General features: G+C 42.7%; 2 protein-coding genes across 7 annotated transcripts in view; one reads left to right on the plus strand and one right to left on the minus strand.

The window, feature by feature from the left end:
- Positions 1-1493: 1493 nt before the first annotated feature.
- GRXCR2 (glutaredoxin and cysteine rich domain containing 2) lies at positions 1494-10763 on the minus strand. 3 transcript variants are annotated; one of them, XM_083427111.1, is made up of 3 exons: positions 9755-10763; positions 6499-6726; positions 1494-5302 (listed from the first exon to the last, which is right to left on the minus strand). In XM_083427111.1, the coding sequence occupies exons 1-3, from the start codon at positions 10094-10096 to the stop codon at positions 5123-5125; spliced, it is 750 nt and encodes a 249-aa protein (XP_083283237.1). In that variant the 5' UTR covers positions 10097-10763; the 3' UTR covers positions 1494-5122. The 3 variants fall into 3 exon arrangements, with proteins under 3 accessions (XP_083283237.1, XP_083283236.1, XP_083283235.1); XM_083427110.1 differs by lacking the exon at positions 9755-10763 and adding an exon at positions 8119-8556; XM_083427109.1 differs by lacking the exon at positions 9755-10763 and adding an exon at positions 8101-8556.
- An 8104-nt stretch (positions 10764-18867) lies between these two features.
- The window catches only part of SH3RF2 (SH3 domain containing ring finger 2), a 79128-nt gene continuing 76489 nt past the window's right edge, over positions 18868-21506 (plus strand). Inside the window, exons 1-3 of one of the 4 annotated variants that reach the window (XM_083427091.1) lie at positions 18874-19014; positions 19388-19541; positions 20164-20680. In XM_083427091.1, coding sequence (XP_083283217.1) covers positions 20300-20680 — 381 coding nt within the window. In that variant the 5' untranslated portion in view covers positions 18874-19014; positions 19388-19541; positions 20164-20299. Of the gene's footprint in view, positions 19015-19332; positions 19542-20163; positions 20681-21506 lie in introns of all 4 variants that reach the window. The other 3 variants (XM_083427088.1, XM_083427089.1, XM_083427090.1) reach the window with 3 other exon arrangements.

Here is a 21506-nt window from a genome sequence, read left to right on the forward strand (position 1 = left end):
GTTAAAGCACTTAGATCATAATATAGTCATAGCTTCAACTCCCACCCACATTAGTCCAAATGCTGTCATTTGTAACTAGCCTCAAATTTTTGGACCTCCCTAATGACTAGATAGTTGTCACACTTTGTTAATTTTATAGAGCCTGCAAAATGCTCCTTGTCATGACTGGTCAGAGAGAGAGAGCTTCTATACTGCAGCAATGTAGGTAGATGACGAGAGGAGAGGAGAGGATGCTGCACTTTCTTGGAGAGAAGACTAATCAGTGAGAGCCATCCAGTGACAATGGTGGGAAGCAGCTTTCACATTTGCTGCAGTCAAACCCTAAGTGCAGATCTTGGAATTGAATGGCAGCCCTTCACGTACATGGAGAAATTAATGGGACACACTCAGGGACACCATTATGACCAGGGTTTAATTTGCTTCCTGTCCCTGGGGACCCCCTATCCTGTTCCCACCCTATCTCTCTTCCCTTTCAGCCACCCTGAATTCTAATTCTTGGTCACATTAGTGTGTGATAAAGTATTACCACTGGCTTTTGACGTGAAAGGGGGTGGGGAGCGAGGGAAAGAGATGGGATGGAGGGCTCACAATGTTCTGCTTTAGATCGAACAGTTAGGATGGATATCTTTTCTGACAAATATAAGATCAGAAAAGAGAAAGGCATCTTTGTGTTGATGAGGAAATGATAGTTTGTCCCAAATTAGACAATATAAACGAGATTACCCAGCAAAAGTAAGCTTGCACGTCTCGTTGAGTTGTATACATACTTAAGGTAATATGCAAGAGGCTCGTTTATAATTATATTTTGGGAATGATTCATGTACTTAAGTAGCTTCATTGCTTTATACTTTCTGGGTGTTCATAGTATAAAGTAGTTGTGTTCTATGTTATAAATCAAGCACTGCTAGGAGTTGTTTCTTGTTGTTTCCCATTGTATTTCTTGTCAACAAAAAAATCAGTGTGGTGCACAAGATCCAGTGTTGCTGGACAAGATCTTTTCCAGGGCCTTTGGGAAGTGCTCCTGCCATCTTGTGCCATCTGACATCTCTGGAAAATAATAATAATAATAACCCCACAGGAAGAAATTATGCATTTCAGTGTGCTTCAGGTACAGAGCTATGCTGTGTCTTTTGATCATGTTGCAATGTGACCAAGAGATGAAAACCAGGAACCAGTCTTTTTTATAATTATGAGCCTGGTAAAGCATTTCCTTTTGTGCAAATGCTAGGCTCAGTATTTCTGTCACAGGTAGCTTGGCTGTGATAGGCAAATACATGTTGAAATATTTTGTTCGTGTTTACTTATATGAAGAATAATGGCACTTAGGCAGTACTTGTCTCTGTCTCAATGCTGTATTGTTTTATTGGTTTTATGCATTTCTTACTCCACCCTGTGAAAAGTCCCCAGGGTAGTTTACTGGGTCATATGCTTGCCACAGAGAAGCATGAAAGGCTTGATATTACTATAGAACAAAAAAGAGAGCTTTAACAAGGTTCACATGAAACCTTGCAGTTTTATTATTTTTATCCAAGAGAGTAACATTCACCTTGCCAACAAAGGTCTGTATAGTTAAAGCTATGGTTTTCCCAGTAGTGATGAAGAGAGAGCTGGACCATAAAGAAGGCAGATCACTGAAGAATTGATGCTTTTGAATTATGGTGCTGGAGGAGACTCTTGAGAGTCCCATGGATTGCCAGAAGATCGAACCTATCCATTCTGAAGGAAATCAGCCCTGAGTGCTCACTGGAAGGACAAATCCTGAAGCTGAGGTTCCAATATTTTGGCCACCTCATAAGAAGAGAAGACTCCCTGGAAAAGACCCTGATGTTGGGAAAGATGGGAGGGCACAAGGAGAAGGGGATGAGAGAGGACGAGATGGTTGGACAGTGTTCTCAAAGCTACGAACATGAGTTTGACCAAACTGTGGGAGGCAGTGGAAGACAGGAGTGCCTGGCGTGCTCTGGTCCATGGGGTCACGAAGAGTCGGACATGACTCAACGACTAAACAACAAAAACATTCACAAAATCACTAACATGTCAATCATAAACACATTTCTTGGTGGTGTGTCCCATTTATTTCAGTGGGATGTATTTCCAAATAATACATTTGGAAATTTTCAGAAAAGCACAGTCTAAGCCATGATTAAGGAATCTAACCAATGGCAATTACATATCTGAGACCTGATTGAAAAACTCCTTAGGCATACATGATGCTGTGTGAAGATGGTATTCTCACCTGAGCATGGAGTATTTTCATGTGAGAACTTTACTGTGTATCTCCAAACTGTGTGTTCAGAACTATCCCCATTGAGTTGAATGGAAAGCTCTTGTGGATGCCAGTGCTTCTACAAACCTTTTAGATCACAGCCAAACAACCTGACCCAAATTTGTTTCTCTAAGGCAATCCCAGTGATACTCCTAGAATTTACTCACTCCTGTATTTAGAACCTCTTAGCCGATGCCTTAGCCTTATTACTTAGTAGTCATAAAGATGGTGCTGCCTTTTAGAGTGGCGTTCAAATGGCCAGAATGCTGCCAAATGTGAATTTTGCCTCCGAGGTTCTCAGCAGATGTGACAGCAATGGACCTCTGTCTTCAAAAGCAGATCTGTCCCAATGACACCTATAAGTAACAATAGACGATGGGGGTGTGATTAAAAGCACCAGCAGTGGAACACCAGGTGAGACTGAATAACTGCTGTTAGCCCTTCAGTCTATTCCCCAATATCCTTTGTTCCCCAGCTGGCATCCTTTTCAGGAAGTGAGCCTGTGGGGTGTTGTGGGGAGTCCCTGGTGATGAGGGTGACTGCAAAGTGGGAAATAGCTGACTGCAAAGGGTTCTGCACCAGGCAACTGACACTTCAGTGCCTTAGATCAAATACTATATATCCCTCTTGCTCAGAAATGTCATTTGCATTTGAGGTGCTCAGCTGAGCTCCCATGTTTTTCAGAGCATCTATTCAGAGCGGCACTGATGTGAAGTTTTCATTTCATGGCATTTGCATGGCTTGTAAGACGTATAGCCACATTGAAAGGCCTAAAGCTGAGCTGCTGCCATGCCCATTTCAGAATGTGGTAACCTGAAGCTGATGCAATCCAGTGCAGCACTCAATCTTTTTGGAGTCCTGAAGGAAAATGATTTTTGAGTGGTTTGTTTGTTTGAGTGTTTTGAGCGTCTTGGCCATTGGCTAGGAGTCAATGATGCAAACAGGACTCCTGTTTTGCTTATGGAAAGGCAGAGTTTCCATACACATAGGGTATACGTAGCTGCCCCCCCCCCATTGTAAACATGTGCTATTCTGGCTTTTCACAAGCCACAGACCGTATTTGAGGTAGGCTTCAGTCTCATAGTCAGCAGTGAAGCGAAACTGACATGGAATGATTCAGAAATGAAATACAACAGGGGTCATAAGTTCTATGTGGATGGAAGGATAACATCTGAAGCACCCCCCATTTTGTGCACTAGCCATGCTTCCATTAAAATTCAAGGCATTTTTAGAACTGAGAAAAGTCTTAGCAGTAGTTATACATTTGCAAAGACGATCTTCAAAGCAGAATGGGATTCGTACTTGAGAATTTCAACATTAAGAGAATTCAGTCAGGTCTTAGAAATATGATGGCATTAGTGCTACTAATACAGCTGTTTTCAGAGAAATCTTCTAACATCCACATCCACAGTTGACCATAAATTACACTGGCTATCCTTGCAAACTCAGCAGGCAAACAATGTGAGAGATTTCTTAGCTCATCAAGAGCCTTAGATCTCATATGTAAGCAAAGCCAGCCTTGACATTAACAGAGTAACAGTAGAAAGCACTTTCATTGACTTCCTTATTTGTAGTGGTTTTGGCGCTGCAAGTGGTAGCATGCTAAGTATTCAGCACTGCTTCTTCATCTAAACTAATTAGAGTTCATGGTTTAGAAATTACAGCTGGGGACACATTTTAAACAACACAAGCTCCATTTGTTAACAAGTGAATCCTGAGAGAGGCAGAACTTCCCCCATTAACATCAGTGGCAGCATCTCTCTGAATAAGCCCATAAAATACACATTTTCTCTCCCCCCCCCCATTGCACTGGTGTTTCCCTCCCTCCTTCTCTGTGGTAGTGTTTAGAACTGGGAGGCGCTGCCTAAATCATACAGGAAAAGAACACAGTGTGCTCTAATAACAACAAAATTGAAATGAGCTAGATCTGCAGAAACGGCATGCACCTCAGGAGGGATAAATGTGCAGCTATATGCAAAATGGGGTGTGGATTGAAAAAGCTCACAAATGTTCAGAGTAAAAGGGCAAGTGAAATTATAAATCATATAACATGTTATGATTTATTTTATCAGTTGAGGTGTAGACACTTCTGCTGTTGATTGCATCTAGAAGGATCCTTATTCTAGCAAGCTGCAAAAGGAGTGTTCATTTCTGTCCTACGATACCCATAACCTGAAACCAGGAAATCAGATTACAAATTATGAGGAAAACCATTAGCCTAAACATATGCAAAGTTAGGGTAAACATGTGTTCAGGAGTTGTGATATAGTTATCAATAGGGGCAAAACTTCAATATCCCTTGTGGGAAAGGGGATAGGAGGAGGTGAGACCATTTCTATGAAAAATAACCCAATTTATGCAACAAGGAAAAGCTTCTCTCTCATTTGGCTTCCTCATTTGAGTTCTGCTGCTGCTGCTGCTGTTAGCATGGTACTTATTCAATGCTGCTACTTCGGGGACACAAATTAGAGTTTCTCAATTGGAACAGGAGAGTCAAATAAAAGAACCCAGGACATGATTCAGCCAAACTTAAGCCCTTTAAAAATGATTTCACTTGGAGAGTTAATCTTAAATCTCATCTACTGAAATCAATGAGACTTGGCTGGATCATGGCCCAATTTGTTAACAAGCTGATAGCAAGCCATAGCACTTTTAATGTCATGGAAGGGAACTGCTATTTTTAAATGGGTACCGCATTATATCACATATTAACACTGCATACAAACACTTTTATGCCTGCAGGTGTAGCCTGAGTGCAAAGAGGTAAATACAATAGACATAAAAACTTGAAGGATTCTTTTTCTACACAAAACAAGCAAACGAGGGAAGTAAAAGGAAGCCAGAGAGTAGATACAGTCATTGAACACAGGTCCGGCAGGGTTGCCGGCCATTTTCATTACAAGCTGGACATCGCAGAGCTCTGTAGGACTCTTTAAATCGGTTCGCCAACATTGAAAACTTGCTTCCGTGGCACACAGAGCAGGGTGCAGAGCCTGATCCCTTACACTGGGAGCAATTGATATCACCATTTGCTTCCTGAAATACAAAGGGACTGATCAAAATAAGCTTCCTTAACACCAGTTCACAGAATCCTTTAGCTAAAGTAAATCCAATCGGCAGGCTAAATCCCTCTAAGATGTGTATGGCTCTTATGGTTTTTGAACATCTCGCTTTTCTGTTTGCTTGATAAATATTAGTGGGAATACTAATATCTATTCCTCCCTGTGATTCTAGTTCCTTGCTAATGTTCCCTTGTTTCTTGTACAGGTTGCGCAAAATAAATAAACACACATTTCCTCAATTTGCACAGGTCTGATTTCGGAATTTTAATGACTAGTTGCACATGACTTAACTTAGTTGTGATCATTGATTTATATGGGTCTACTGCAAGCAACACTTAGCTGAGCACCACCCACAATGTTACGGCTCATTTATGTACCTTGCTTTGGGCCAAAGGCCCCCATCCTGAAATATCCCTTTGGTACCTTCTTGCATGTCCATTCAAGTCCCATAAGTCAGTCCATTGTTTTGAACCCTGATGCTTTGTTTTTAAATATAAATTCTTTAGAAATGTTCACTTTATCAATGAGGCAAAGATTCTTTTTATACAATTTTGAAGCTGCAAAGCAATCTCTTGCCATTGATTTAATTTAAGCACAATGGATTCCCCAAATGGATATCCCATAAGCTTTAAAGCCGCGGCATTCTGAATTAGAGGATCAGTTTGTTTACTAATTTTATTCATTAGCATGCTATAAAGTCCCATTGCATTACTTTTCAATTACAGTGATACCTTGGGTTACAAACACCTCGGGTTACAAACACTTTGGGTTACAGACTCCGCTAACCTGGAAGTAGTACCTTGGGTTGAGAACTTTATCTCAGGATAAGAACAGAAATCGTGTGGCGGCAGCAGGAGGCGCCCTTAGCTAAAGTGGTACCTCAGGTTAAGAACGGTTTCAGGTTAAGAATGGACCTCCGGAACGAATTAAGTTTGTAACCAAAGGTACCACTGTATTTGTAACAGAGGGCTACATTCAGCCACTAGACCTGAGGTTCCCCACCTCTGCCATAAGTCCTGGAACTGACAGGTTTCGTATCACAACATTTGGAGGATGTCATCGTTTCCCTTTTTCTTTTAATTCACAAACATATACTTTTACATCTCTAGAGCAGGGAGACGCCACTACCTTAATGGCTGCATCTGCTCCCAAATGTACCATGCATGTTACCTGCATATGCTCGTTGTGAACAAGCTCACATTCAGTCTCCTTTATGTTCTCATCACTTGGGTTACTGCATGTTTCTCCTCTTCCTTCGTGGTATGTGAAGGACCAGTCATCGAGTCCTTCATCCTGTATGATTTTTCTCACCAGCTCCTTCTTAGTCAGTGGTGATCGGATGATTTTCAGATTGCTGGTGTAGATGATAATCTTCCCAATATCTACAACAGGGGGATTCTGAAATGAAGCAGGGAACATGTAAATTGAAAGTCCAACAGCTCCCTTAGGTCCCCATCTGCTGTACAGTACATATTTGAAGCAATGTCATACCACTTAAAACAGTCCTGTCTTCTCCCCACAGATTCCCAGGAACTGTAGTTTGTTAAGGGTGCTGAGAGTTGTTAGGAGATCCCTACTTCCCTCACAGAGCTATTTCCAGAGTTACCTGGGATTGATACCTCGAGTTGAATGTGCTTCAGGTTGAGCACGTTCGAGTTGCGCTCTGCAGCAACCTGGAAGTAACAGAGCGCGTTACTTCTGGGTTTTGCCACTCGCACATGCGCAGACGCTCAAAATGATGTCACGTGCATGCCCGGAAGTGTCACAACGCGACCCGCGCACACACAGATGCGCCGTCACGTCTTGCGTTCCGTTTGGGATGCGAATGGGGCTCCGGAACGGATCCTGTTCGCATCCCGAGGTACCACTGTATACCACACTGGAAATTTTTAACTCTGTGAGGGGAATAGGAGTCTCCTAACATTTCTCAACTTCCCCATCCTTGCCTGGAAACTCCCACAACCAGCAACAGTGACTGGTACTTCCTATAGTGAGTGGCTCCTGGATACGGGAAGCAGAAATGGTGAAGTGGGAATGGTCCAAATAAGTCTGCTTACCCCTTCATGGGCGAGGCGGTCTTGCGGGCTGGGTGACACCTCCTTCCCTGAACACAACGGGAGTCAGTAGTGCCAGAGGACTTTTCCCCAGCTGTCATGTGAGCTCTGGCTCACACCCTCCTGGCGTGGAAGCAGGCTCCATGCCAGCCTGCTGAACTGGCCAATGGCTAGCCGGCTCAGAGGGCTGGATCCGCCCCCAGGGGCGAGCCTGATGGAACATTTAGGCTTCCCTCAGGTCCACTCTGGGGGGATTTAAGCCAGCCTGCACCAGCCCTTGATACTCGGCTCACCTCGTCGCATCAACACGCTCACACACTCCTTCAACAATGCATTTCACAGCTGCTTTGGCCTTGCTGTGGCAATGATGGTTGCCAAATTGAGAGCCGGGTAGGAATTTGCCTGTCAGGCGAATTGGCTTTGGCCTGAGGGTTTGGCCTACCTCGTAGCAATCATCACAAATTTGGCAGTTTAGGCACTGGGTAACCTTAGTCTTGGATGGAGGGGAGGTTGTGCCTTCAGCTCCCCCTCCAGAAGGAGGGTATCCCTGAAGGAATTGCTTCTGTCCATATGCCCAGACAGGGGCCTGGGCCTCAGCACTCCTCAAGGCAGTGATCCCTGCAGGGATCCCCCTATTTGACGTAAGTCATATGAATCCCCATTGTTGGGTTGACCCTTGATGTTATTTCTGGCAGGCAGGCCAGAAGTAAATGGTTACCCATTGCCTATGCCAAACCTCTTCATCTGTAGTCAATAAAGATGTGGCCATATTCGATCCCATTCTGATGATGTGGTGTCCTTCATTTCTAGCCCGATTGGTGAGGTGGGGAGAGTGCGGGTCCTGGGCCTGCAAGGAGACATTCATTCTTTCATCTTTTACCATTATTTCTATCCTGTCTTGCAGGGTGCAATTCTTCCTAAGGCAACTTAAAAGTAACATTAAAACACAGTTTTAAAAACCACTGTAGACAATATCCACCTATAACTAGAGTCCCACAGGACCATGAATAGTAGATTGCCCTGTGTGCCTTGGGATGGGGAGTGCAGCTGGAGCAAGCTCTCAGGTATCTGTATCACCTGTATCCACCTGTCCCTTGGAATTTCTACAATGCTTACATGCTCCATGGGGTCAGTATCCTTGGTGTGCTTCAAAGCATTCATTTTTGTAGGTTTTACTTATTGATGCATCTATTTTATTTCATTTCATTTCATTTCATTTCTTATAAGAACATTTCTAGCCCACCCTTCATTAGATGATTCCAGGGCAGGTGCTAATACAAGAAGAAAAGGAACATTACAATAAAACCAATTCATCATAACTTATTACAGCAGCAAAAACACAGCAGATCCTTAAGAAGCCCAAGGAACCACAACCTGGACTCCTCATTCATAGCAGTGACAAAACTACTAATAACCTCCCAAAGTCCAGGGAAACAGATGAAAAAAGAGTCCGCCTGAAACAGCAAAAGCAGGCTGGGGGGGGGGGAGATTCCATAGGCCAGGCTGTCACCACAGAAAAAGCCCTGTCCCATACCACCATATAATGTACTGTTCCTGGTGGTGGGACAATGAGAAGGAACTGCCCACCAGATCTAAGAAAACAGGCTGGCTGATACAGGTCAGGGTGAGGTACTTCTTCAGGTATTTGGGTCATGTAAGGTTTTGGTGGTCCACACCATCGTCTTTAATTCTGCAGTGGTTCTGAGTACCTGGTGGCTCAGAGTCAGCGAGAATCAAAAGCCATTTGAAATTTCCAGCATTAGGTCTGTTGCACCTTCATTCCCATGTATATAAATGGACATTGAAACACACCTGTGTTGTAGGAAGGAGAAGGCAAAAAGGTAGTCACGCTGTTTCCTTCATCATTCATGTTTTACAAAATGCTTTCTCTCATTGAAGAAAAAGTGCTGCAGAACCTAAAAGCATTGTCTGTGTCCTATTGGATTTCACTTTTCACAATAAGGAATGAAACTGAATAAAGTGCTTCATAAATCCTGCCATTTTCTTCGGTGATATTGATTTTAAAGCTCTCAGTGGTTTTCTGGCTGATGTTTGTTTGTTTGTTTCCTATGTATTCTGTAGCCTTTCCCAGCTATTTTACGCAGGTTGCACTTCATACTGCACATTCCATTGTTGCTAGGGCTGCTCAACAACTTTAGCAGAAAAGAAAAGAAAAGCTCAACAGCTTTCCTGTCCACATTTTCACTTTTTGAAGTATGGCAACTCTGCATTGTTGCTCACCTGGGTCTCAACACCAAGGCATAGGAAGAGCTGCTTGGCCAACATGAGAACTAGGTTCTGCTTCTGACTACCGCATTTGCCATTTTACAATCATTTCCATAATGGGTCATTATTAAACAAACATTACTTACCATATGGCTCTCCTCTGCCTGGTGGTCATCTAAGAGGGAAGGACTCCCCATGAGGGTGTATTTGTTCCCTTCTCTGAATACACTGATCCTCTGCGCATTCATTTTAGCTGATGGACAAAACCCGGATCCTGGGGCTTCACCAAGCCCAAAGAAGTCGTCTTTGGGTTCAAAGCTGCAGTGCCGAAAACTATGAGGATATTCCTCCTGCGGGATTTCAAGTTCCTGTCCATCTTCATATACCTGCTTTAAAACTCGACCACTGTAGGCAGAGGAGATTTTGAATCTGACTTTTCGGGATCTTGCATCATGCCTGGGGCTCAGTTTCATCTGAAGCTCATCCATAGATAGGGGCTTTTCACGGTGCTTCCCAGAAATTAGTTCAGCAAGGGATAGCTTTGGACTTACAAAAAAAGGCTGCTTCCATTCAGCTAGGCGATGTATAATTCAACAGTTCTAGTTGGCTCTCTCACATTACAGTTTAAGAGGACACCTTGATATGAAACATTGATAGCGCCTCATGAGAAGCAACAATTGCTGCGATGAAATGTAATGGGAAAGTTGCTCAAGTAAAATGGTGACGGGGTGGGTTTGTAAGACATAAAATTGTGTTGTCTTTGAAGGACAACGTTAAAGTGGATTTATCATCAGAGGCAAAGGAAAATAGGCATATAGATGTGTGCACATTTCATAGTGACAGGAATCGTTTCAAATGCACAGAACCTGCGCTGGGTTTTGTCATTATTTGGCAGCTGAGTTGAGCCATTTTGCCTTAATGAATCACAGAAATAAGTGGCAGAGTATCAAGAAGAAAGGTTCACCTCCAGATTAAAGAAAATCTTGATTTTACCGCCAACAGAAAGAGCAATGTTATGTACATTTAAAACACGACATTTTAAGCATATTTAAAGCACATTACTTCCCGCAAAGAACTGTGGGAGCTGTAGTTCACCCCTCACAGAAATCCAGTTCCCAGCACCTTTAACAAAGGACTGCAGGTAACTGCATAATTATACTCAGTCGGGAGAGACCTGCCAATGGGACAGCACTTGAAATGTTCTTGGGGCAGACTGAAAGGCTAGCTGAAGACAAACCTATTTCCTTAGGCCTTTTTAGTGAAGCAATGTAACTGAGACTGGATTCCGTTAATCAATTGTTTATCTGCTCTGAAATTCAATACGTATGCTTTCAAATGCGAACAAGTTTGTTTAAGGTGCAGAATGACTTCATTGTTTGTTTTGTTTTATATTGTAATGCACCCTGGGATCAATAAATTGATGAAGGGCAGCCTAGAAATTGAAATAACAAATATATATATATATAATGCACCTGCATTATATCAGCTATGCTGGCTTCCAGTGCGCATCCAAGCTGAATTTAAAGTGTTGGTTTTATCCTTTAAAGCCATACATGGTTTCAGTCCAAACTGTCTGATATACATACCATCCTTCTCACATGCTGCGATCTCAATCTGCCTCCTAGATCTAAGAGGAACCCCCGGGTGCAAGTAGATAAATAGGGACCGCTTACCAGTGGGAAGGTAAACGGCGTTCCGTGTGCTGTGCTGGCTCGCCAGATGCAGCTTGTCACGCTGGCCACGTGACCCGGAAGTGTCTTCGGACAGCGCTGGCTCCCGGCCTTTAGAGTGAGATGAGCGCACAACCCTAGAGTCTGGCAAGACTGGCCCGTACGGGCAGGGGTACCTTTACCTTTACCTTTAGAGAGGGACAAAGAGAGGGAGTATGTCTGCATCAAAAATTTTACTGTCATGGCCGCCTTTTTTATTTTTTAAAAATAGAGCCAGTGTGGTGTAGTGGTTAAGAGCGGTAGTCTCGTAATCTGGGGAACCGGGTTCGCGTCTCCGCTCCTCCACATGCAGCTGCTGGGTGACCTTGGGCCAGTCACACTTCTTTGAAGTCTCTCAGCCCCACTCACCTCACTGAGTGTTTGTTGTGGGGGAGGAAGGGAAAGGAGAATGTTAGCCGTTTTGAGACTCCTTAAAGGGAGTGAAAGATGGCATATCAAATCCAAACTCTTCTTCTTCTTCTTCTTCTGAATTAAGAATTATAAGTTACAGGAGGTGCTAAGAAGCTCCCCACACTCCAAAACTACAACAACCAAATACATTTTCCGATGCATGTCCGATGACCCTTTCACGGGCTACCCAGCAATAAATATAGATTAAGAGTACACATAAGCAAGCAGCCCCAGACAATCCTGGCTCTCTCATTAGTGTAGCTGGATAACACACACATTTTCAAAAACACCAGATTGTGACATTCATACATTGTATTCTCAGGTACGCCCTTAGATTTCCAAATATTACACCTAAAATTTGATGTGTGAAGAGCCTTTGGTGCTTAGTGGGGTTCAAGGAGAGCCTAGCTTTGACATCAACACAGCTTGTGCTCTCAGGCTCTAGCAAGTTTGGCAAGTGCCCAGCCTTCCTTCCAACCTTGAAGCCTCAGAGTTGGACAGGGATGATCCTGACCATTGCATGGCAACAAGCACCACCAAGGGTGGTGCTTCCTTAGTGCGCTCTTAATTTTTATTGATTGATTTGGTTGATTTCTGTGCCCCTGTGAGAGTTGATGCACATGAAAATTTATACCTTGAGTTTGTCAACTAATTAACTGTTTGAAATAAGTATAGATAGTAGCCATTTTAGGCACACGTGCATCATGCCAAACCCAGAGGTGACCCAAAAACATCACAGAAAGGGATGGGATGGAGCAGGGGTGGAAAGGGGTGTTTGCAGGCTTTCTCCATGGTGTTTCAAATATACGCAATTTCACTTACCGGTAAATGTGCAGTGGCTTGGAATGTAACCCCTGCATCATCATTCAGCCACAAAGCAGACACTTTGTGGATACAACCCACCTCGCAAGTTTGTTGTGTGGGCAAAGGAAAGAAAAAACACATGCACTGCTCTGAGTTCCTTTGGGAAGCGGTGAGATAAAAAGACTAATTTTTTGGAGATACCAAAATCTCTTGACTAATTTGCACTGTAATTTGACTAATTTGCACTGACAGTCACTTTTCTGGAAAAGCATTTGAAGAAAACACCTTGCCTGGCTTAAATGTTACAAGCATTTTGTTTACATCCATGCTATCAGCAATGAATGTCCTTTTACAGATGACAGCTCTGATGAAAATTTACATTTTCATTTCTGGTCTATTATTAACCAGCTAATGCAGTCATCTACCAATTTATCCAAGTCTGCTGTCAGACACATTAAAATGGGTGCTTCCTGTACATAATGTATAATTTGAACCTCCTGCTGTTGCAGTCCGCTACTGTAATTTGCTTTGTTGTTTTTGTTTTGTTTTGTTGTTGATGATTAACACCAGCATTACGTAAAGTGCTAGGAACCTAAAACTGGTGACTCTAGCAGGGTCCAACTGTACAACTAAATGGCGCATACAAACTAATTTGTGCTAGCACAGTGGAACTTCCCCTCCCTTTCCTCCTCTCACATACGCTCTCCCCCAAATCTTCTCTGGGTTTTCCTCATCCCTCTGGAACAGATTTGGTGGTGGTGCAGGAGGTGGGGAAGAAAGAGAGAGATTAAGTCCATCCGCACGCATAATGATTCCATTTGCTACAGCCCTGTATATTTATTTACCTAAGAGTAGTTTTACATACTAGTAGAAGTAGCCAAGAATAAGCCACCTACAAATGTGGAACTCAGTTGCCCAAACTGCTTTTTGATATATGTGCAGGAACTATGTAGGAGGAATTGTGGCAAGGTGTGTGGGTTTCACAACATGACCAACACAATTTTGAAACTGGGACATGGCCGCTATGCCTTTTGTAGTTCAGTAATTTGCATGCTCTGCCCAATTTTGGAAGTGGCAATATTGTTCTCAGCAGCAGGCCTTACTCTGGCCAACTCTCTGCTGCTCGGGTATCTCTTCCAGAAGGTAATTCAGTAAGGGACTCAGGTACTGGTGTTCAAGGTCAGGTTATGCTAAACTTTTAAACTGTTGCCCACATATGAGATTGAAACTGGAACAGGGTCAGTTTAATAGAACAAAAAACACCTTGGTGGGTATCACCCATTGCAGCTTCGTTACTCAAACCATTTGGTAAAAAGGGGAAGTGGCCTACATATAGAGATTTACTGAGAGACCAAGAAGGAAAATGGAAATTAAAAGATTATGAGGAAATCAAAGACTATGCTCATAGTTGGCTGCATTAATGACAATTATAGGAGATGTACAAGGAAGATAACAAAAAAGGGTTTAACTATACAATTTCTAGATTTCAAAAGGAGGTTATATAAGAAGAAGTGAAGCTGCTGAAGAAAGCATATAGTATTCTGCTAGAATGGGAAACAAAAGATGAGGAAGTCAAATCAGTTATGATCAAATGGGCACAAGATATTGGACACAATATACAATTTGAGGACTGGGAAAAGTTGAGGAAGGTAGATTTGAAATTTACAGACTGCTCTCTTTTGAAAGAAAACTATATGAAAATGATGTATAGATAGTATATTACACCAGTAAAAATGGCAAAAATGTATAAAACTGGGTCAAATACATGTTGCAGATGTAAAGAAAAAGAACATACTTTGTATCACATGTGGTGGGAATGTAGAGAAGTTTAAAAATTTTGGGAGATGAAATATAACGAATTGGAAAAAAAATGTTTAAAATTTGTAAAAAAAAACCAGAAGCAATTTTGTTAGGGATTTTAGGACAAGACCTACCAATTGTGACTTCAAGGAAGAATGGGAACTTTTTACAAACGATTTAAAAAGACAACAAAAGGATTTAGACTCCTTGGCAGGTTTTGAATAAACATCCACAAATTTATTAGTAGAATATATGATAGACAAGGCAATGATATGTGAAATTTCACAACATGCAGAGAATAACAGGTATAAACAAATCAGAGAGGGAAGCTGAGGGAAGTATCTGGTGGGTGGGAGAGGGAGGGAGGGGGGAAAGGGGGGGAAATGTAATTGGTTATATTGATTTATAATTTGATTTGTTAAATTTGTTCAATAAAAATATGTAAGAAAAAGAAAAGAAACTGGAACAGGGTCAGCTTGCATTCTCCAAAATGCCTATACAGTGGTACCTCGGGTTACATACGCTTCAAGTTACATAGGCTTCAGGTTACAGACTCCGCTAACCCAGAAAGAGTACCTCGGGTTAAGAACTTTGCTTCAGGATGAGAAGAGAAATTGTGCTCCGGTGACGCGGCAGAAGCAGCAGGAGACCCTATTAGCTACAGTGGTGCTTCAGGTTAAGAGCAGTTTCAGGTTAAGAACGGACCTCCGGAACGAATTAAGTACTTAACCCGAGGTACCACTATATATAATATGCTGCTATCAACAGCAAGCCATGCCGTCTTTTGAGGAAGGGCCTGTGATTCAGTAGTAAATCCCATGCTAACCTTTTCTGGAAAACTCCAACTGCTGAGATAATCGCATTTCAGAACAGAAACATGGCTGTTTCTTTACACTGCATTTAGGTGTATTTCTTTTCAATGAAAATTCCCCAGCATCCCAATTCATGGAACCTTGTGGTTGATTGACCACAGAAATGGCGCGGCGGCAATGGGAGGCCCCATTAGCTAAAGTGGTACCTCAGGTTAAGAACAGTTTCAGGTTAAGAACGGACCTCCAGAACAAATTAAGTTCTTAACCCAAGGTACCACTGTAATATCAATCTGAAAGTAAAAACAGGGGTCAATTTAATACCAGTTAAAGCATTCTCATACCATTTTAACAGCTATAGCTTCCCCCCAAAGAATTATGGGAAGTGTAGTTTGTTACAGCTGCCAAGAGTGATTAGGAAATACTTCACACTTAGCAACTCTTCCTTGTATTTCGGTGGAAGTACCTTTCCTGGAGCATTTATTCAGGAGTACATCTACTCACTAATAAGTGTTCTAGCTTGCTGGCTGCTACAGAGGATACTTGTTGCCGTTTCAGATCACAAGCTTGTATAGTACCCCTCATTTGGTCTGTCCTGTTATTTCCTTAGACATACCAGGGGTGGAACAGCAGATGCAGATGCTACCTAAAACACTGCCTTATTACTGGATTATAACTTCAAGCAGGAAAAAACAAGTCCCAAATTATTAGTTTCTGGAACTTTGGAACAATTGTTCACACAAGGCAATATGATTTAGTTCCTCTCCTCCCAGGCATTAGTTTGAAAGTCTGAAAACACAGGTAAGTACATCTTTTGTTTCTGCCAGCCTTCAAAGGGAGCAACAATACAGGACTTGTGTGGAGTATTTATGGGTGGGAGGACAAGCAGTTAGCTTTAGATCTATAATTTGTAGCATCTAGTAACTAGCAACTAATACACCCTATCCTTGAGGATATTTAAAAATGGAACTTGTCTGCTAAGATTCCCATGAAATCTGGGACTATTTTATAACAGAAGCCTTTGAAAGTATCAGTTCCAAAGAGCAATGCTGTACGATATACTCCCTCCTGCCTGTTCTTCCCATTCTTCCATTGCTCGCTCCATGATGTCCAGTTCATTGCCATTTACATTATTATTAATCCATTTCATCATGGGTATCAAGATCACATAAGGTCAGTCAACCTCTGACTTGATGCATACCTATGGGGAGAGGGATCAAGGTCATATCTGTGACTGCTGCATGCTCAAGGTGACGTTTGCACAGACGCCTATACATCTGAACATGCATGTTCATCTCATCCATTCTAAGGTGTAAGAGCACAGGCTTTCTTTGAAAATGATACCTTGAACACAGAAAGAGCTGGATTGGAACCAGTGGGCACAAATGCAGCCCCACCTCCATGCATTAATTTCCATGTGGAAATGAGCGAAGGTAGAGGACTAAACTTCACTGCGCAATGAAATCCTCTGAATTTCATAGGTACATGAGCATTTAATGAATGCGCACATGTGCACACACACCTTCAAAATATGTAGTATTTCTATCCTATTCTATCTATTCTATTCTAGCAAGTTCTCTGTCTTAGACAGGGATCCCTTACTTTTCAGGTTCCGCATTAGGTGCTATAGTATACCTTATACCTAACAATTGTTACTCTCTTTTGTTTTGTTGACTTTTTTAATAGGGATGGACAAAACCCTCAATTTTGGTTCTCGTTTTTCCAGTCTTCAGTTCTCCACATTTCCACAGCAATTTGCATTTTTTTAAAAAAAAAATACCCATAAAATTTGTCAACATTTTAACGCAAATTTCTCCTGATAAATGTTTGTGGGTACTGTATGCTGTTTTGACTATTGAACACATTTTTTGTGAGCACTTTACCAGAATGTATGCATTTCTCTTGAATAGAAGTGTTTATATGTATACATTACCCCAGGACGCGGGTGGTGCTGTAGTGTAAACCCCTGAGCCTTGGGCTTGCCAATCAGAAGGTCAGCAGTTTGAATTCCTGCGACGGGGTCAGCTCCCGTTGCTCGGTCCCTGCTCCTGCCAACCTATCAGTTCAAAAGCACGTCAAAGTGAAAGTAGATAAATAGGTACTGCTCCTGGGGGAAGGTAAACAGCGTTTCTGTGTGCTGTTCTGGTTTTGCCAGAAGTGGCTTCGTCATGCTGGCCACATGACCCGGAAAAACTGTCTGCGGACAAACATCGGCTCCCTCAGCCAGTAAAGTGAGATGAGCGCCACAACCCCAGAGTCATTCGCAACTGGACTTAACTGTCAGGGGTCCTGTACCTTTACCTTTTTATGAGGTTTTGAATGTATTACTCAACCGGAGAACTGCACTGTGAAATTCAGGAAAGTGCAAATGTGTGTGGAAGGGGCAGGGCAGAGGTGACTTAGAATCTGGCTGGCCCCACTGCTGTTACCTGACAGCATCTGGCCCAATCCAGACTGGCCCAATCATCTGCCTGCCCCTGCCCCTGCCTTGTACCCTGTCCATTGTGTGTGGCAGGGCAGTTGATACAGCAGTGCCCCCCCCCCACTCCCTAAAGCCTTGCCATGCTATGGGCGGTAGCGTGGATTTCGGATTACTTTCTAAATATTCCAGTGGTGGAAATATTACAAAATAGAGACAACAATCTCTGGAAACTCTTCTGCGTTGATGGTAGTTACCACTGTCCTTGAAAAGGATATACAGCTGGGCAAAGGATCAGTTCAGATAGCTCAGTATGAGACTCTTAATCCTAGGTTCAAGCCCGATGTTTGGTGAAAGATTCCTGAATTGCAGGAGGCTGGACTAGATGACTCTCATGGTCTCTTCCAACTTCTACGTCTCTTGCTTTATTTCATACTTTATTTCATCCTTGGAGTCACAAGTTGCCCTAGATCAGCTTGTCCTTATCCAAGAAAAAAACCTCTGCATGTAGTTCAAGCTCCGCTTTGCATTAGAACAAGAACAAAAAACAAAACAAAAACCAGCTAACCTAATTGAGATTTCAAATGCTGTCAAGGTTTTCCTAAAGCAGTTCTTATTATGGAGAACAAACATCCCACAGGAGAACATCCAAAATTAACTGTCCTACAGAGATCACATGAGGCTGGAACAAAGGCTGGCATTTCAGAAGCAGCGTACAGTATCTGTTTCTTTCTCCAGAGCTAAACTAATCACCTGGAGGCTTTTATTTTAGATTTCTCCTATCTTGTTTTGTTGAAAAAGTAATAATGTTGCAGAGAGTGATGTTTTTAATGCAAAGTAGCTTACTTCTGCACAATCATACTCTTTTCAGCTGATCCCAATTACAGCTCCAGCTTCAGTTCACCCTCTTAATCCCCTAAAAATGCATTTATCATAGTAGTTGGTGTTTTCTAGTCCTTTGTGCAGAGGCTTGTTTTGTGTTTTTTTATTCTCTGTCATCCTTTTACACTCCTCCTCCTCTGTTCCTAAAACAGGATAAGCTTCATAAAATGCTTTTTTAAAAAAAATGTTAATAAAATAGCTGAGCCCAGTTACTGATCTATGTTACAGTGATACAGAGCCAGAATAGCTCACATCAAGCCCATATATATATACACACATATATATATATACACACACACACACACACAAACACAAACACACACACCAGCCCCACTCCTGGTTCAGAATCAGACTTAGCCATTCCCCCTTGCCTGAAATATGTGTAGGAGGATCAGCTTGGCAACCTACGAGTTAACAAGGCAGCACGTGTTAAGTTGAGCTAAGTGAGTAATGCACCTAGTTAAAGTTTTCAACGCGGCTGCAATTTGGGGAGTGAAAGAAAGGGAAAGAGCCAGATCAGAAGCTGTTATTTCACGAGCTGAGCTCATTTTAAAGAGGGTCATGAACACAAGGTCAGTAGCACTTGCAGAAATTAGTAGCTTGCTCCAGTTTCTTTTCTTTTTTTCTTTTTCCACAGCTTCCTTCTTCAGAGAGGAGAAGCATTCTGGAAGAAGGTTTTAACTCCCAAAGCTTATGACCCTTCTTCATCAGGGTGAAACTTGTTCAGTGGATAATGATTTGAACTGTCTAACGCTGAGTTGTGGGGGGGGGGTATTTCTTTCTAAGGAAGGGGGTGGAGAGAGAACTTAGCAACATTAGATCTGTCTTTATTCAGCCACACACACACACCTACTCCTCTGTGTGATATGGGTCGGTGCTGGTTTTTGCAGGCCAGGACTTGAATCTGGAATTTACCTATCTGCTTCACTTCTGCTCCGTGTACAGTTGTGAAAGGTGCCAAACAGGTTGAGTCACTTTTTCTGCTGTGGGAGGAATACTGATTTCTCAGGCTGGCTTTGGATGATTAAGTCAGCTAAGAAGAGGCAAGAGACAAAAACTGCCAGTCTCCTCAAGTCAAGCGAGGCTCTTTTACTCCCAGGTATGCCAAAGTAATGATTGCCGTCAGAGTGACTTGCAGATGAGAAAATCTAGAGAATGAAGAGAGATGACTTTCTGAGAGAGTGTGAAGCACTGTGGGTGGGCCAACAGAGCGATGCCTGTTCAATGTTGGCCTGTTTAGAAAAGGGGAGGGGAGGCAGGAATGTGTTCAGCCATGTGTTTTACCAGAACACCTTCTGGCTTTTCTCTGGATTGATCATTTTGACTGCTTTCACAGTTATTCTTTGCATGCCATTTTTAAGATGGGCTGATCCCTCGGCAATACATCTGAATAGGAACATGATGCCCTGGTGTCAACATCTCACTTTGAGTGGAATTTATGGGGTCCTCTAAATTTTATTTTTATAATCACCTGTGCCAGTGTGTGAGATGCAGCTACCTCCTTCCTGCCACAAAGCAGCCAATGGATATGATTCTGCTTACTGGTACTTATATTCATAAATGACTAATGCCAAACTTTGTTTGTTTTGGGGGGTTGGAACACACCATACAAATCAGCTCATGAGGCTTTGCTTCGACTTGTAGGTGGCATGCATTTCATAATACCAAAGTAGTCAGGTGCTGCAAATGGTCTCTCCCTCTCTGTTGTTTTCTCCTTACAGGATGGCGATTTTCGGATTCTAACAATTGCAAGCGCCCTTCCTGAGCAACGTATTTGGTCACGGCAAACATCATGTGGAGTTTTCCGGCTCTGCTTTGAAACTGGATTTCTTCGTTGAAAAGGGGGGGAGAAAGAGTATGGATGATTCGGCCTTCTTTGACATGCTAGAATGCCCAGTGTGCCTGGAGAAGCTGGACGTCTCAGCCAAAGTACTCCCCTGCCAGCACACCTTCTGCAAGCCTTGCCTCCAGAGGATCTTGAAGTCACACAAGGAGCTTCGGTGCCCGGAATGCCGAGCCCTGGTCCTCTGCAGCATTGAGGAGCTTCCAGCCAACCTGCTTTTGATCCGCTTGTTGGATGGAATCAGATTTGGACCCAATAGGATGAAGTTTGGCTCGCTGCAAAGATCTGGGGTCCTCTCCTCTCCTGCCTCCATCAGGCGATTCCAGGAAGAGCCAAGAGCTGTGCAACTCAATCAATACAGGCTGACTGCCAGTCCCAGGATCCCTATGGAAGGGGTAAGGAGGGTCCGTTTATTTTACCGCTAACTGTATCAAGCAGGACACACTTTTGTAGGCCACATTTCATTTCAAAGGGTCAAATGTATTCAGATTGTGTATAGAGTTGGGTGCTTTCTTCCCCAACAACCCAGCTATCTCAACTGGATTTATGCTGCAACTCCCTTTTAAGTTTAAACTTATTCCAGCTGGAACCATTTCATGTGACAAATCCGGCTACTAGGCTTTTAGGGGATTGCCATCTCCAGCAGAGCTCAAAATTGTGCTGAGACTTTTCAGGTGACATTGTCGTACTTCTATATCCAATCCAAGATTAAACCAGGGAACGGACGATTTATACATTTGGCAGAGCCAAACTAGTTTCACACCTGTCGAGGACTGAGAAAGGGTTGATTTTCACTGACCTTTTTAAAAAAAAAAAACCCAAAGGAATGCTTTGTCCTGTGCCAGTACAACCTGAGTAGGAAAAATATATATCTGTAATGAGACTAGAATCGAATTACTAGAACTTTTAACTAGATGTGTGACTGGGTCTGAGTATGGGTAAAAAGTAGGTCAGCTGTGCCCTAGTTTCTAGTTTCTTCTTCCTCCTGCCTGTCACACCAGTTCTTCTATCCTCAAGTGCCTTTCACGAAAAGCTCATTGTGTGATTCTCCCCTCCCCCCATGTTTGATTTCACAATTATGTGAAGGCACAAAGTGTTTGGATTTGGGTGCTTGGCAGACTGTGAGAATCACGTACGTATGGCTGTGAATGCTTCTTCAACAGTTTTGCTTGGAGATCACTTTTTCAGGGAGTTTTTGCAGCTGGTTATCCCTTATGTAAC

Source organism: Podarcis tiliguerta (assembly GCF_965153285.1).
Source record: "Podarcis tiliguerta genome assembly, chromosome: 2".
NCBI classification, from domain to species: Eukaryota; Metazoa; Chordata; class Lepidosauria; order Squamata; family Lacertidae; genus Podarcis; species Podarcis tiliguerta.

What these genes read in the sequence shown, in the direction of transcription:
- GRXCR2 (XM_083427111.1), bottom strand. Translation starts at nt 10,096, where the DNA reads ATGGATGAGCTTCAGATGAAACTGAGCCCCAGGCATGATGCAAGATCC. An exon ending in AGGCAGAGGAGAGCCATATG is followed by an intron (nt 6,727 to 9,754) that starts GTAAGTAATGTT and finishes GCTTCATTTCAG; the next exon opens with AATCCCCCTGTTGTAGATAT. An exon ending in TTCACAACGAGCATATGCAG is followed by an intron (nt 5,303 to 6,498) that starts GTAACATGCATG and finishes TTTGTATTTCAG; the next exon opens with GAAGCAAATGGTGATATCAA.